At 41.2% G+C, this 13,678-nt stretch overlaps 1 protein-coding gene across 1 annotated transcript in view; it reads left to right on the top strand.

Moving 5' to 3' along the window:
* Positions 1-13,678, top strand: part of WRNIP1 (WRN helicase interacting protein 1) — a 72,034-nt gene that overhangs the window by 35,210 nt on the left and 23,146 nt on the right. The window contains exon 4 of the mRNA XM_075585827.1: positions 8,385-8,590. Coding sequence (XP_075441942.1) covers positions 8,385-8,590 — 206 coding nt within the window. The remainder of the gene's footprint in view (positions 1-8,384; positions 8,591-13,678) is intronic.

The following is a 13,678-nucleotide window of genomic DNA, read 5'->3' on the forward strand; positions in this document are numbered from 1 at the left end:
GGGTTCGACAGGGGTAAATCACAAAATTCCAATCCTCACTAGCCCCCTCTATTTCCCACCCTCTACCCATGTATTTCTCTCCCCTCCGTCTCACTCACTCTCCCCCCTCCCACCTCGTATGTATTTATCTCCCCTGCGTCTCACTGTTGCTCCCTCTTTTCCTCACTCCCCCCTCTCTCCTCTCACTCGCCCCTACCTTCAGTCAATTACCCCACTCTCACTCAACCCCCTCCACAAAATACATACCAAAAAAAACCACCCCCATAAATACATATAACGCCACCCCGAAATACATAATAAAAATAACCCGCCAATACATGTTACAAATGTGGGTGGAGGAGGAGGGTGTGGATGTTTGGGGTATTCCAGATAAGCTTCCTTAAATAGATGCGTTTTGAGGGTTTTTAAATGTCTGAAACTGGGGAAGACTGGTACGTGGTAGGGAATTTCAGAGAGAGGGGACAGTACAGAAGAAGTCTTGTAGGCTGGAATGAGAGGAGGTAATAAGACAGGTGGTGAATGGCATGGATGTGGGGGAAGTATTTGAGAGTTTTGTAAACAATTCAATTGACTATGTTTACAAATATTTTTGTTAAATATATTTGTAGGGAGCTGGTGAGCTTTTGTTAGATGGCACAATCACCCAGAATTACTATACCCCATAACCTTTCGGCTGCCTTTTGATGTTCAGCATATGTCAGCACCGCTCTCTCTTACAAAACACTTCACGGACCTCGGCCCTCATCCCTGCAGAACTTGCTGTTCCCTCCCTGAAACAATAGGTTCCTCCTGAAACTGAGTGTAGCAGCTCACACAGGCACCGTTCTAAACCTGTATGTACACATTAACGCCTATACAGTATGTCCAGATTGGAGGGTCACCGCCTCCGTGTGTGATAGATATCTATCTATATCTATCTATATATATATATATCCTTAGTTAAGTTATGGTGGGTAAAAAAAGTGACAAAAACCCTCCACAGCAAAGCATATAGCAAATGGAAATATTCCTGTATGCTCATTTGCATGTCTTAGACAGGTCTGCAATCCCGCCTTTCACCATTATCACCCAGCACACAGCACTTCCACTGCAGCAAGGGATTCTGGGAAATGACATGCAAATGGGCACACAGTGTCACCTTTTGCTTCAAAACCATTTTTAACATGGTTCCCTATAGGCTTAAGCTTGCTGCATGGTCACAGCTTTAAGCACAGTATCTCTGGGTGGGTTTTCTGGCTATGCATCTTAACCCTGGCTGTGCTTAAAGCTGTGACCATGCAGCAAGCTTAAGCCAGAGGGAGCGTGCATTAAGGAATGCGACCGTGGCAGGTGGAATCTCCTGCAGCCAGCAAGAGCAATCACTGCTATTTCCAGGGTAACAAAGTTGTGGATCAGCAACATTGAAAAAATTCTGGAGAAGGACGTCAATCAAGTCTCTGAGATAAAACTAGCTACAGATTTCATTGCAGGGGCATCGCTGGATTCACTACGACTGGCTGCTAGATCTATGTCCTTATCTGTATCAACTAGAAGAGCCCGATCCTAGTTTGCTGATGCATCATCAAAGAATAATCTTGGGCATCATCAAAAAATAATCTTGGATTCCAATATGAAGGTTATCTACTCCAAGGGGCAGGAACTGGATACGATTATCAAGCAAGATGTGTGGTGGTGGGGGGAGGGGGGAGGGAGGGAGTCGGTAGTAAAAAGTATTTTTCTACCCATAGAGAGAAGAGGAAGATTTGAGGACTATCTGGGCCAAATTTAAAGAATGGCCTTCAGACATGAGATCCTACAGACAGAGGAGAAGTCATTCAAGATAATCAGCATGGAGAGGAGGACAGAATAGTCTTTTTCATGCCTCAAAGGGATGTGGATCCTCACAGATACTGTATGCAGGAAGATATTCATGAGATGAGGGGAGCCCATCAGGCAGTCGTGGGAGGAAGACTCCAGTATTTTTTTAACACATGGGCTCAATCCATCACAGATTCCTGGGTCCTCCGTATTATCAAATAAGAAAGAAAAAAACCTGGGCACTGCGGATTTCTGCTAGAAAATTTATTTTAAGCCAATGATGTATGACGTTTCGGCCTCAAGGGCCTCCGTATTATCAACACAGGTTATTTCCTCAAATTCAGGGAGAAAACAGAGAAATGCAGTTTTCGTACTTCAAAAGATTCCAAAAAGCATGCAGGCAGCTCTAGCTCTCAAAGTGGAAGCGCTGTTAAACAACATGGCTATAACAACGGTGCAATGGAATCGGAGGACGTGGAATTGATTCAATAATGTTGTTGGTCCAAAAGAAAAACTGCACCTCCGAGTGGTGTTGGACGTAAAAAGAGGCAACACATTTTGCAGAATACAGAAGTTCAGGATGGAATCACTGAACTCACTGATTGCTGCAATAGACTCTGGAGATTTGGATGCTGTCCATTTAGCTAAACAACGCTGATCTCCATATACCTATAGCAAGGACACCCCAAAAAATCTCAAATTCGCGGTGTGTCAAAACCATCATCAGTTTGAGACTTCAAGGGTTTTTGTGAAGGTTTTGATAACAGAAGTTAGAAATAAAGGAATCCATAGTTCCATTATCTGGACGATATCCTTAGAAAGGCAAAATACAAGGATATTTAACTGCAGCACTTCATGAGTGATGGGACTGCTAAAAGAACATAGTTTGGCTAATCAATTAAAAAAAGTGAGCAAATACCATGTCAAATGTTAACATTCCTGGGCGCAGAGTTCAATTTGGTCCGAGTCCTTGGTTCCCTACCAAAGGCCAGAGGAAAGGAAGAGATGGTCAGAGTTATCGGAAGCAAATCATGGCTCCAAGCGCGTCAATGCATGACAATCATAGGAAAGTTTTCTCATCAGCCATATAGGTGGTAAAATGGGCAAGATGGCACATGAGGATGTTCCAAGTCTATTACATCAAGCAATGGGACAGTCGACAAAGGGGTCCTCTTCAGCTAATATAGATCCCAAAAAAGGTAAAGGTTTCCTTACAATGGTGGGAACAGGACCACAAGTTTCTTCTCTACAAGATCAAGAGTGGGTCACGGGATGGGGAGCCCAACTCGGGAAAAAATTGGTCAGGGAAAGTGGCTTATGGAAAGTAATACTCGAGCAAACATGTTGGAGTTGAAGGCTACAATGCAGGCAATTCTATGGTTCGCTACAGATTTAGAGGGAACAAATCTACTGATACGGTCAGACAATTTGACAGCAGTCACATATATAAAAAAATGCAAGGAGGAACAAGAAGTCTGAGCCTTCTAGAGATATATCTTCCCATTTTCAATTGATCGAACGTCACTTGCAAGATATAACCGCTTTACATATTCCAGGGAGAAACAATCAGGGACCAAATTTTCTAAGTTTAAATATGATAAAGCTAGAGGAATGGGCCCTAGTGGATCATGTATTTGCACAACTCGTGCAGAAATGGGGCCTTCCACAGATGGACATCATGGCCACGGCCTCAAACCACAAAGTAGCAAAATTCTGCTACAGAGAATTTTATCAGGCCTCCGCATACGCAGACGCTCTTGTTAGGAAGACTAACCCAGTAGTCTTGGTACATGTTGGCACCAATGACAAAGTTAGAGAAAGATGGAAAGTCTTAAAAAAAAATATTTCTACGATCTAGGCCACAAGCTTAAGGCAACGACCTCCAAGGTAGTTTCAGAAATACCTGTGCCATGCTCTACCCCAGAGAGACAGTTGGAGCTTAGGGAGGTTAATGGATGGCTAAGAAAGTGGTGCAGGAAGGAGTGTTTGGGGTTTTTAGAGAGCTGGGAGTCCTTTTCTGAGGGTGCTATCTTCATAGTATTGATTGATTGCACCTCAAAGAAAAGGGACCTGCTGTTCTAGGGGGGAGAATTTTTAAAAGGTTGGAGGAGATATTAAACTAGGAAGATGGGGGGAGGGACCAGGGGAGAGGTAATGGACTAGACAAAAGAATATATAGGAATAGGGAAATAGCTAGGGGTAATGGAAGTAGAGAAGGGGGAAATTGTAATTTGGCAAGCAGGGAGGCACCCATATTAAAAACAGATAATACTAGTAAACTTCTAAAGACTAAATCCAATTGGAGTAGAAAGGCAGAAGCAGATAAGATAATAGCACAGACTGGTAAAAAAAAGTTAAATGCATGCTTGCTAATGCAAGAAGCGTAACAGATAAAATAGGGGGAGTTTGAATTAATAGCTATGAGGGAGCAGAACATAATCAGCATTACTGACACCTGGTAGGATGAAACTCCTGATTGGGCAGTTAATTTAGAGGATTATTCCTTTTTTCTGCGGGGTCGAGCAAGTAGAAGAGGTGGTAGAGTATGTTTGTGTGTTTTAACCGGTTTTAAAACCTTTTATGTGACAATGTTTATAAAGGGAATACTGAAAAGTAGAGATTTTGTGGATAGAAATTAGCATTGGAGGTAAAAGTGCAAAGAAAATGTTTGTAGTGATATGCTCTAAACCACCAAATATCAGTGAGATTGAGGAAACCAAAATACTTTTGCAAATGGGTGATTTTAATTATCCAGACATAGACTGGAGCAATGAGATTAGCATTGGAAATAGTTTTTTGGGGGGTTCTAAAAGACCATAGCATGATCCTAATTGAGGAACCAACCAAGTGAAGGGCATTACTGGATTTGGTCATATGAAACAATGTAGAAGTAATATCAAATATTCACGTTTGGGAAACATTTGAGAAACCGTGATTTATAACATGGTCTCTTGAAATAAACAAAAACCATATTGTATGGGTTCAACAAAGACTTTACATTTTAGAAAAGCAGACTTTAATAAATCGAGGATTTTAGAAGGAGTAAATAGGGATGACTGTTTTGCGGAAGAAAAATGGGCAGTCTTTAAGACATTGTTAGAAAAAGCACATTCATCAGTAAAAAATCTAAGCGTCAATTGGGTAATAAATATAAAAGGACCCAATCTAAACCAACGTGACAGAATAAACAGGTTGGGGAGGAAATGGAAAACAAAGGACAGTCATTTACATTCTTAAAGACAGAAGCAGTGGCAGATTTCCCATTAGGCCCGGGCCTAGAGCAGCAAAATTTTGGGGCGGCAAAAATATCCACCCCATATACTTTTGCAGCACTCTCGAGCCTGATGGGAAGTCACATATATCTGCTGGGCGCCTCCTTGCTGCCGCCCTCGTCCTCCTGATTCACAGCGTCAAAAGATGCCACGGACGTCACAAATGTGGTGTCACACGATATCTAGTTGCCATGACGCACCGTTCAAATTACATCACGTTGCGTTACCATGGCAACAAGACAGTGTGTTATATCACGAATCGGGAGGAGGTGGGTGGCAGAAAGGAGGCGGCCGGCATATGTAAATGCTTAGAGACAGCGGATTTTTAAATCCGCCGCTGGACATGGGCATCATATCAGAATGATAAGGAATGTAACAAAAATTATAAAAGGGCAACCAAATTGGCAAAAATTTAAAATGAAAAAAGGATTGCAATAGAAAGTAAAGTAAGTCTTAAAAGTAAATCATTCGGGATGCACTTTGATACCCTGACAACCAAGACCTATGCCAAACTAGGGGTACTTTACAGGAACAAATCCTCCCTAAGTCTCCTGGTCAGAAAGCGCATCGCACAGCAGATGCTAATGCCAATTATTGACTATGGAGACATAGTATATGGCTCGGCTCCTCAAACCCACCTTAGCAAACTTGACACCCTCTACAATTCAATTTGTCGTTTTGTTCTCCAATGCAACTACAACACACATCACTGCGAAATGTTCAAAGAACTAGATTGGTCAACACTAGAGTCTAGGCGCAAAGTTCACCTTTCCTGTCTTGCCTTTAAATTCTTCATGGGCAAGCTACCCAGCTACCTGAACAAGCTCCTCACCCCTACCACCTGCAACACTTATCACCTGAGATCAGACTCCAAAAGACTATTCATGGTCCCAAGGCTCAACAAAGTATCCGGACGTTCCTCCTTCTCCTTCCGTGCACCCCAAAACTGGAACAACCTACCAGAGACTCTCACATCCACCACCAGTTAAAGTTCTTTCAAATCTAAGGCTGTCTCACATTTTAACCTGGTCTGTAACTGTTTCATACGCTCATAATATACATTTTCTTTAACTGTGCACGCAATGTCTTGTATATAATGTATACCCTGTTCATTTATGTAACTGTACTTGTAACCATGTACTATTTGTTTTACTCTGTGCCCAGGACATACTTGAAAACGAGAGGTAACTCTCAATGTATTACTTCCTGGTAAAATATTTTATAAATAAATAAAATAAATACTTTAACAAAAAGATAAAAAAATATAGGACCCTTTCAGTGTGCGATGGGCAGACAAATTATTGGATATATGGAAAAAGCAGAGGTATTAAAAACATTCTTTGCCTCTGTATTTATCAGGGAAGAATAGTACATTGCAAAAATAGTGCCGTAGGAGGAGAGCCACAACCTTTATATTAACAAAGAATGTGTTAACTGAGGAAGAAGTGCATGGGAGACTTGATAAAATGTAAGTAAATAAAACACTTGGCCAAAGGCATCAACCCAAGGGTTCTTAAGGAGCTATGCCAAACCATTACATTTAATATTCAAGGATTCTATTTCCACATCATACGTAATAGTCGGCATGGATTTATGAAGAATAGATTGTGCCAAGCTAACATTATTAGTTTCTTTGAGGAGGTAAATAGGAATGTAAACCAGGTAAATGCAGGTCATGGGGTCTACTTAGCTTTTGTAAATACATTTGACACAGTGCGACACGAGGTTAGTGTACAAAATAAAAGAAATTGGCTGTTAAAATATTTGCACCTGGATTGAAAACGTGTTGAAGGATTGACAACAGAGGGTTGTCATTAGCCCCTTAGCCCAACCTGAAAAGGTTCCATTAAAGTTGTGTGTGGAGTACCTCAAGGATCGGTACTGGGACCCCTGCTTTTTAACTTGCTTATTAATGACCTTGAGGTTGGCATAGAGAGCAAAGTCTCCATCTTTCCTGATGACACTAAATTGTGTAAATTAGTACAATCGGAGCAGCATGTCATTTCTCACCAGAAGGACTTGGATAGGCAGGAAACGCGGGCAGGTAAATGGCAGGTGAGGTTTTATACAGATAAATGTAAGGTTATACATTTAGTAAACAAGAATAGCAGATAATAGAAAAATGTGTTTAAAAATGAAAACTTGGATTGATCAAATCATTTAAGTAAAATGTACAAAAGCAGAAATTATTGGAGACTCCAGGCAGCTTCCCACAGGATAACCCACTTCCAACAGCGACAATCTACAAAAAGGGAGAGCGCACGCTCCATAGTGTGATTCGGTATATAAAAAAACATTTAAGCAGACTAAAAACAATGCATTCACAAACTGCGAACAGTTTTGCGTGTGTCTGAGATAAATCTCAACGGTCGGTTGCTGGAACCGTCAAAAGAGGAAACCGGCGGGGGTGATGGTCCTCCTGTGTAAGTTAGCTTCCGACTCGGGACCAGGTATGGATGGCACAGCCCCAAGCATTGTCCTCTGAGAACTTTTCACTGCATACCACGTTCCTCCGGTACTTCTCCGACAGTGTGATGATGTTTGTCTATAAGAAAAAACGTCCTCTGCGTTGCGTCCTTGGGAGTGAGACTGGAGTGAACTGACCACCTTTTAAATAGTCCTTCAGTAGCCTTGGTAACAAAGAATGGGATTAACCTTTCATATGAAAGTCCAAAATAGCATCCACGGCAAGAAAAACCATGAAACGTATACAATACTTGTTCCCAATACTCTCTAGAAATGTATAAAGAACAAATTGCACAGTAAAGAGGACCAATGTGAATATAGCTATAATAAAATAAAGTTATACATATACTATGGGTGTATGTACTGTATGGGTATGTATATATGTATATGTAGTGACTACCTTTCCATATTTACTACAGGCCTAAAAGACTTGTGGGTCTGGTGTACAGTTTACTTTATTTCTAGCAATAGAACAGGGGTATTGCAAGATCTCCTTTTTTGCCATCCTTTTTGCTTCCAGTTTTCAAGTGAAATAGCTTGTTGGTGTTTTTTTTTTTTTTTTTTTTTTTTATGGGACACATTCACAAATTTACCACCAATTGAAAGTTAACCAGCAAATGCGATAGTTCATGGTGTGTTCTATATTTATTTTTTATTGCAAGTTTGCAGGTTGTAACACCTATCAATGTGCTGACATGGCTGTTCATATATACGGTACTGTTTTTCACAAGCTTCTTGGACTTTCTACATCTTCTTCAGACGTACTGGGGAAAAAAACACTGTATATGATTTACATACAAAAATAGCAAGGAAATATAATTGTCAATTTTTGCTGTGATTCTGCCGCAGACCCCTGGTGTATGTGGAGGAGAAAGCTTTAACCACTCTAGCCCACCTCTGCGATGGTGATGCCAGAACAGGACTGAATGGTCTGCAGTTGGCTGTTCAGGCCAGGCTAGCAGCAGGAAAAGATGCATTGATGCATGGTATGGTCATAAAGGAAGAGCATATAAAGGAAGGCTTGCAGCGCTCCCACATCCTCTATGACCGAGCCGGTGAGTAGACAAAATAGCTTTTCTTAATAAGGGTGTGGGGGATTAAGTGTGTTGCTGAAGTGTTACGACAGCAAATTGGAAAAACATTCAGCTTAGCAAGTAAGAAGAGCTTCACATGTCCATATCTAGTTTAAGAAAGCTACATCTGCGTTCTAGCTTCAGACTAGTAGAGAATGTTTTTCAGCTGTACACAGATTGTCTCAATGGGTGTCTAGTCATCTAAGCGATAATGTTTTCTCACCGTAACAATATTAAGAAATGTGAATTCTCCTTTTTTTAGAGGAAAGGGATTTATTTTAGATGGTTGGTCGGCTCTCTGCTTTTCAGTTGTTATAGATATAGATTTAATATAGATTTTTGGGGGAGGGGGAGCACGCCATGTACAGAGGCCCAGCGCTCTTCCCCACAACATCTAAATTAAATGCTGGGGGAACGGGTAAGGCCTCTGTATGTCTTACCTGCTCTCCAGCTGCTTCTGGCAGCGCATCGCCATGAAAACGCGAAGTCAAATGGAAACACATTGCCATGGCAACCCGATGTCAAATTATGCCGCCGAGAAAAGGGGGGGGGCACTCCTGACTTGGCCCCCTGACTTACAAAACTGATTGTCTCTACACAAACATCCTAAGCACACACACCCCCTAAACATACACCCACACAACCTGCACACTATTGCCCTTATCTCCCCTTGCAGAGCATTACTTTCTCTTTTTTCCCTGCCAGCCACAAGGGTTATCTGTGTTTCAGGATGTTGCCTCAGGCCTGCAATTTTAAGGGTTGTTGTTGGGTTCTAGTGGAGTGGGAATAAATAAAACAGAACAAGGAGGAGTTAAGGAGACAAAGGGGAGGGATGACTGCGATTATTAAACGGCCTGAAGGGTAGAGCCACGGGAAGGATAAAAAATCAGGGGAAATTGGTGTGAAAAAGATGTGAGGGGATTTAGGTTGTGTAAGGGAGTATAGAGGACAGATGGGAGGGGGCTTAAAAGAAGATATGGAAGTGGAAACCATTTTGACAGCGTGCTCAGAGCGTGGTATTCGTCTAATAACAGACCAGGTTTTCATTATTTCTATATTTAACCTAATCAAATAACCTAGTTCTGATTATCACAAGAGCAACTTGTTTAGGTAATGTGCATTTTTCTGAAAACCTGGTTGGAATCTATTAAGAACCAAGTATGGACAACTCTGAAATAAAGGGTGGAGTTAGGAGGATACGTAGTGTGAGGAGACAAGATAAGGTAGTAATTAATAGGAGAGATGGCAGGAAGGACGTATTAAAGTGAGAGATGAACCATGAAGAAAGAGAAATGAGCAAGAACAGGGACAATTATCTTTTTATGTATGAAGATGAAGCCAATGACTGACTCCTTGGGGATTAAAGAGGGGTGGTGGTATTGTGATACTCCCAGGGGTCAGGTGGCACCTCTGCTGTATTCTTTGAAGGAGTCACATCTGCGGGATGCTCTACTCTCCCTTTCCCACCCAGTGATTTAAGCAAAAGACAAAAACGTGTGTGTGTGTGTGTGTGTGTGTGTGTGTGTGTGTGTGTGTGTGTGTGTGTGTGTGTGTGTGTGTGTGTGTGTGTGTGTGTGTGTGTACAGTATATATGTATGTGTTACATCACTCAACGAGCAGACTGGAGAGCGAAGACACAGCACTCTGGATGAAGTGAAGAAAATCAATTATATGGAAGTCCAATAAGTGAAAACAACATTTCGGTCGACTAGGGAACTTCATCAAGAACGATCCCACTTGCAGTCTGTGTATTGATCCATGTACTGGCAATAAGTTCATCTTATAGTAGCACAACCTCTCCTTGTAATTCAGTATGGCATGCAGAGGCAGGTATTCATCATCATTAAAGTGCTTCTTCTGTAATGTAATGCACACCCTTTATCCCTGAAGGGGAGAATGTTACAGAGCTTTTTTGGTGGGACTCTATTTAGAGTTCATGACTCTCTTGCGATTGGCTGCTGTAATAACATTATTACAATATTCAACAGAATGTAACAGAATTCCTATATCATCCAATGGTAGCGCTTGGACATGAAAATCACCTATATCACAATATATCAACACAGCCGGTGATGGTGGTCATAACAATACTCTACAGCAGTGACCGCAACCCATGGGTCTTAAGTACCATGCACATGCATATGCTGTTTGTATTATCATTTATGTATATAGCGTCAAGGCAACGACACACAGCTATGCAATATGGGTTTCCTATATATATTAAGTAAACAGTCAAATCAACGTTTGAACACCAGTAAGTCCTACTGTATAATAAATATTAAAGCCTTTTGTATTTCTTATAAAAATAATTGTTCTGATTTTCCATAAAAACAATATACGTTATACTTAAAAGACAAGCAGGGGCTCGCGTAGTAGACATTTAAATGTAGGGATTGCGGCTAAAAAAAGGTTGCGCAGCTCTCCTCTACAGAATGTCTTGAGATTTCTTTTTACTTTGCCTAAGTGTTTAGATGCTTCTCGTGTATCAAACTGACTTGGAAGGGACAAGTCGTGCAATTCAATATTTAGCAGCTTTGCTTTTGGAGAGACCTGCAGAGCTGTGCATTTCTGGAAAGGTCTTATGATGTGGTTAACTTATACAGGTTATGTGTAATCAGAGGTTCTTTGCTTCTGCCTTAATTTGGAAATGATGCAGCACTTAGGATGTTGTGCGTTGGAGAAGAGGGATGGAATGGTATAAATAGCATATTTAATCCTGAATTCTTATTTTTGCACGCGGGGTGAGATGGTTTTTAAAGTCTGGTCCTAGCGTATCAGTGTCTGTCTATCCAGGTTAGATTTTAGGGAAATGTTACCAAATTTAGGGAGTTTGAGAATGTTATAGCTTTTACTACAATCTAAAATTGTTCCATCTACTTACAATATTGTCATGCTACTGTACATGACTTTAGAGGATAAGTTAAGCACATAGCAGCATCCGCCTTCATTGCTTTACAAATGTTGATATCCTCCACAACCTTATTGTCCTCCTGAAAATGCCATCTGAAATGCAAGGTAAAACTTGCTCTCTGATTCAAGTTGGGTTAAATAATAATAATAATAAAAGATGCAAAGTAGTTTTTTTTATTTTTATATTAGGCTACATACTTTTCACCCATCTCCCTAAAAGCATAACAAAATAAAGAAGTGCATATAACGGTGAAGGATGTATTTTCTAGACACGAGTTATGGGTCAATGCAAATTAATGCACTTGCAAACCTAGACATACCGTGGAACGTTTCCGGTTGGGATAAAGTTATGAGTGGAGTACATCAAGGATCAGCACTGGGACCCCTGCTTTTTAACTTTTTTAGTAATGACTTTGAAGTTGGCATAGAGCGTAAAGTCTCCATCTTTGCTGATGACACTAAATTGTTTAAGGTAGTAAAATCAGAGCAGGATATTATTTCTCTACAGAAGGACTTTGATAGACAGGAAACTTGGGCAGCTAAATGGCAGGCGAGGGTTAATATAAATAAATGTAAGTTTATGCATTTGGTAAACAAGAATAAACGGCTGACTTCCAAATTTAAATGGGGCAAAATTAGGTCAATCCTTGGTGGAGAAGGATTTAGGAGTGCTTGTAGACCGCAGGCTTGGCAATAGTGTCCAATGTCAGGCAGTAGCTACAAAAGCACATAACATCTGATCTTGCATTAAACAGGGAAGGGATGTAAGCATAATTATGACGCTCTATAAAGCATTAGTAAGACCACCCATTGAATATGGAGTACAGTTCTCGGCACCACTCCATAAAAAAAGACATTATGAACTAGAAAAAGTGCAAAGAAGAGCCACCAACTTAATAAAGGTGATGGATAATCTGATTTATGAGTTAGTTAAATTTAGATTTGTTTACATTAGAAAAGAGGCATCGAAGAGGGGATATGATAACTATATACAAATATATTCGGGGACAGTACAGGGAGCTTTCAAAAGAACTATTCATCCCAAAAGCAGTACAAACGTCACCGGGTCATCCCTTAAGATTGGAGGAAAGGAGATTTTCACCAGCAGCAACGGAAAGGGTTATTTACAGTACGGGCAGTTAAAATGTCGAATTCATTAGGCCGTACTTATAGTGCCGGCGACGCGAATTCGCCCAAAAACAAAAGCTTTGCCGCCGCCGCCGCGTGCACTTATAGTGCAAGTGACGGCGCCGTCGCGAAAAGCCACCACCGCCGTCAAAATTTGATTTTTCAAGGGCCGTCATGTCACGTGACGGCCCTTTAACAAATCAAATTGCGGGAATCCCACGATGCCGCCGACCGTCGAAACATAACTTTCGCCGGTGGCGACGGGTGACGTCACCCATCGTCGCCGTCGGCGGCACTATAGGCAAAGCCTTACCCATAGAGACTGTGATGGCAGATACAATAGATTTGTTTAAAAAAAGGTTGGACGTCTTTTTAGAAAGAAAAGTTATACAGGAATATACCAAATAAGTATACATGGTGTGACAAACGCCCCTCTTTTGTAGTGCTGACGTCTGTCTGGGTTCTTCCCGACACAGTCTTCTAGGGTTATTTAATACAAAAACAGGATCATGCAAAGTATTAAGCTGCTTAACTCAGGCTTCTGCCTGCTTTATTTTCATCCAAGTAAGGTACTGCAGCTTTAACATGTGTAGGTTAGAGGTACTCAGATACTTTCATTCAGCAGTTCACTCATTTCATTGTTACAGTATTTCCCACACTGTTATTTCAAGTAAAAAGAAACCAAATTATATAAACAAAATCCTATCCCTTTCAGGGATCTAACTACACATAGAATCAGTCTCTCTAACAGCTGCTGGCCAACTAACCTGGTTCCCCAGCTTAAAACAATGCTCTCTCATTTAGGGTCACTTAGATACAGCACAGTCTTTTAGCAACAGCAGTAAACATTTGTTTGGTCTTATCTGTTCGTGGTGGGAACTCGGTCCCGTGTCCAGGCAAATCCTCTGGTACTGTGATACGTGGAGGGGCCGTCAACCCCGATACTGGATGCAGGGGAGCAGCGATACCCCCAGCCTCCAGGCTCCAAGGAGAGAGAGAGAGAAATGCAAAACCTCTCTGCTCTAAATACCT

Source organism: Ascaphus truei, chromosome 2 (genome assembly GCF_040206685.1).
Source record: "Ascaphus truei isolate aAscTru1 chromosome 2, aAscTru1.hap1, whole genome shotgun sequence".
In the NCBI taxonomy this organism is placed as follows: domain Eukaryota; kingdom Metazoa; phylum Chordata; class Amphibia; order Anura; family Ascaphidae; genus Ascaphus; species Ascaphus truei.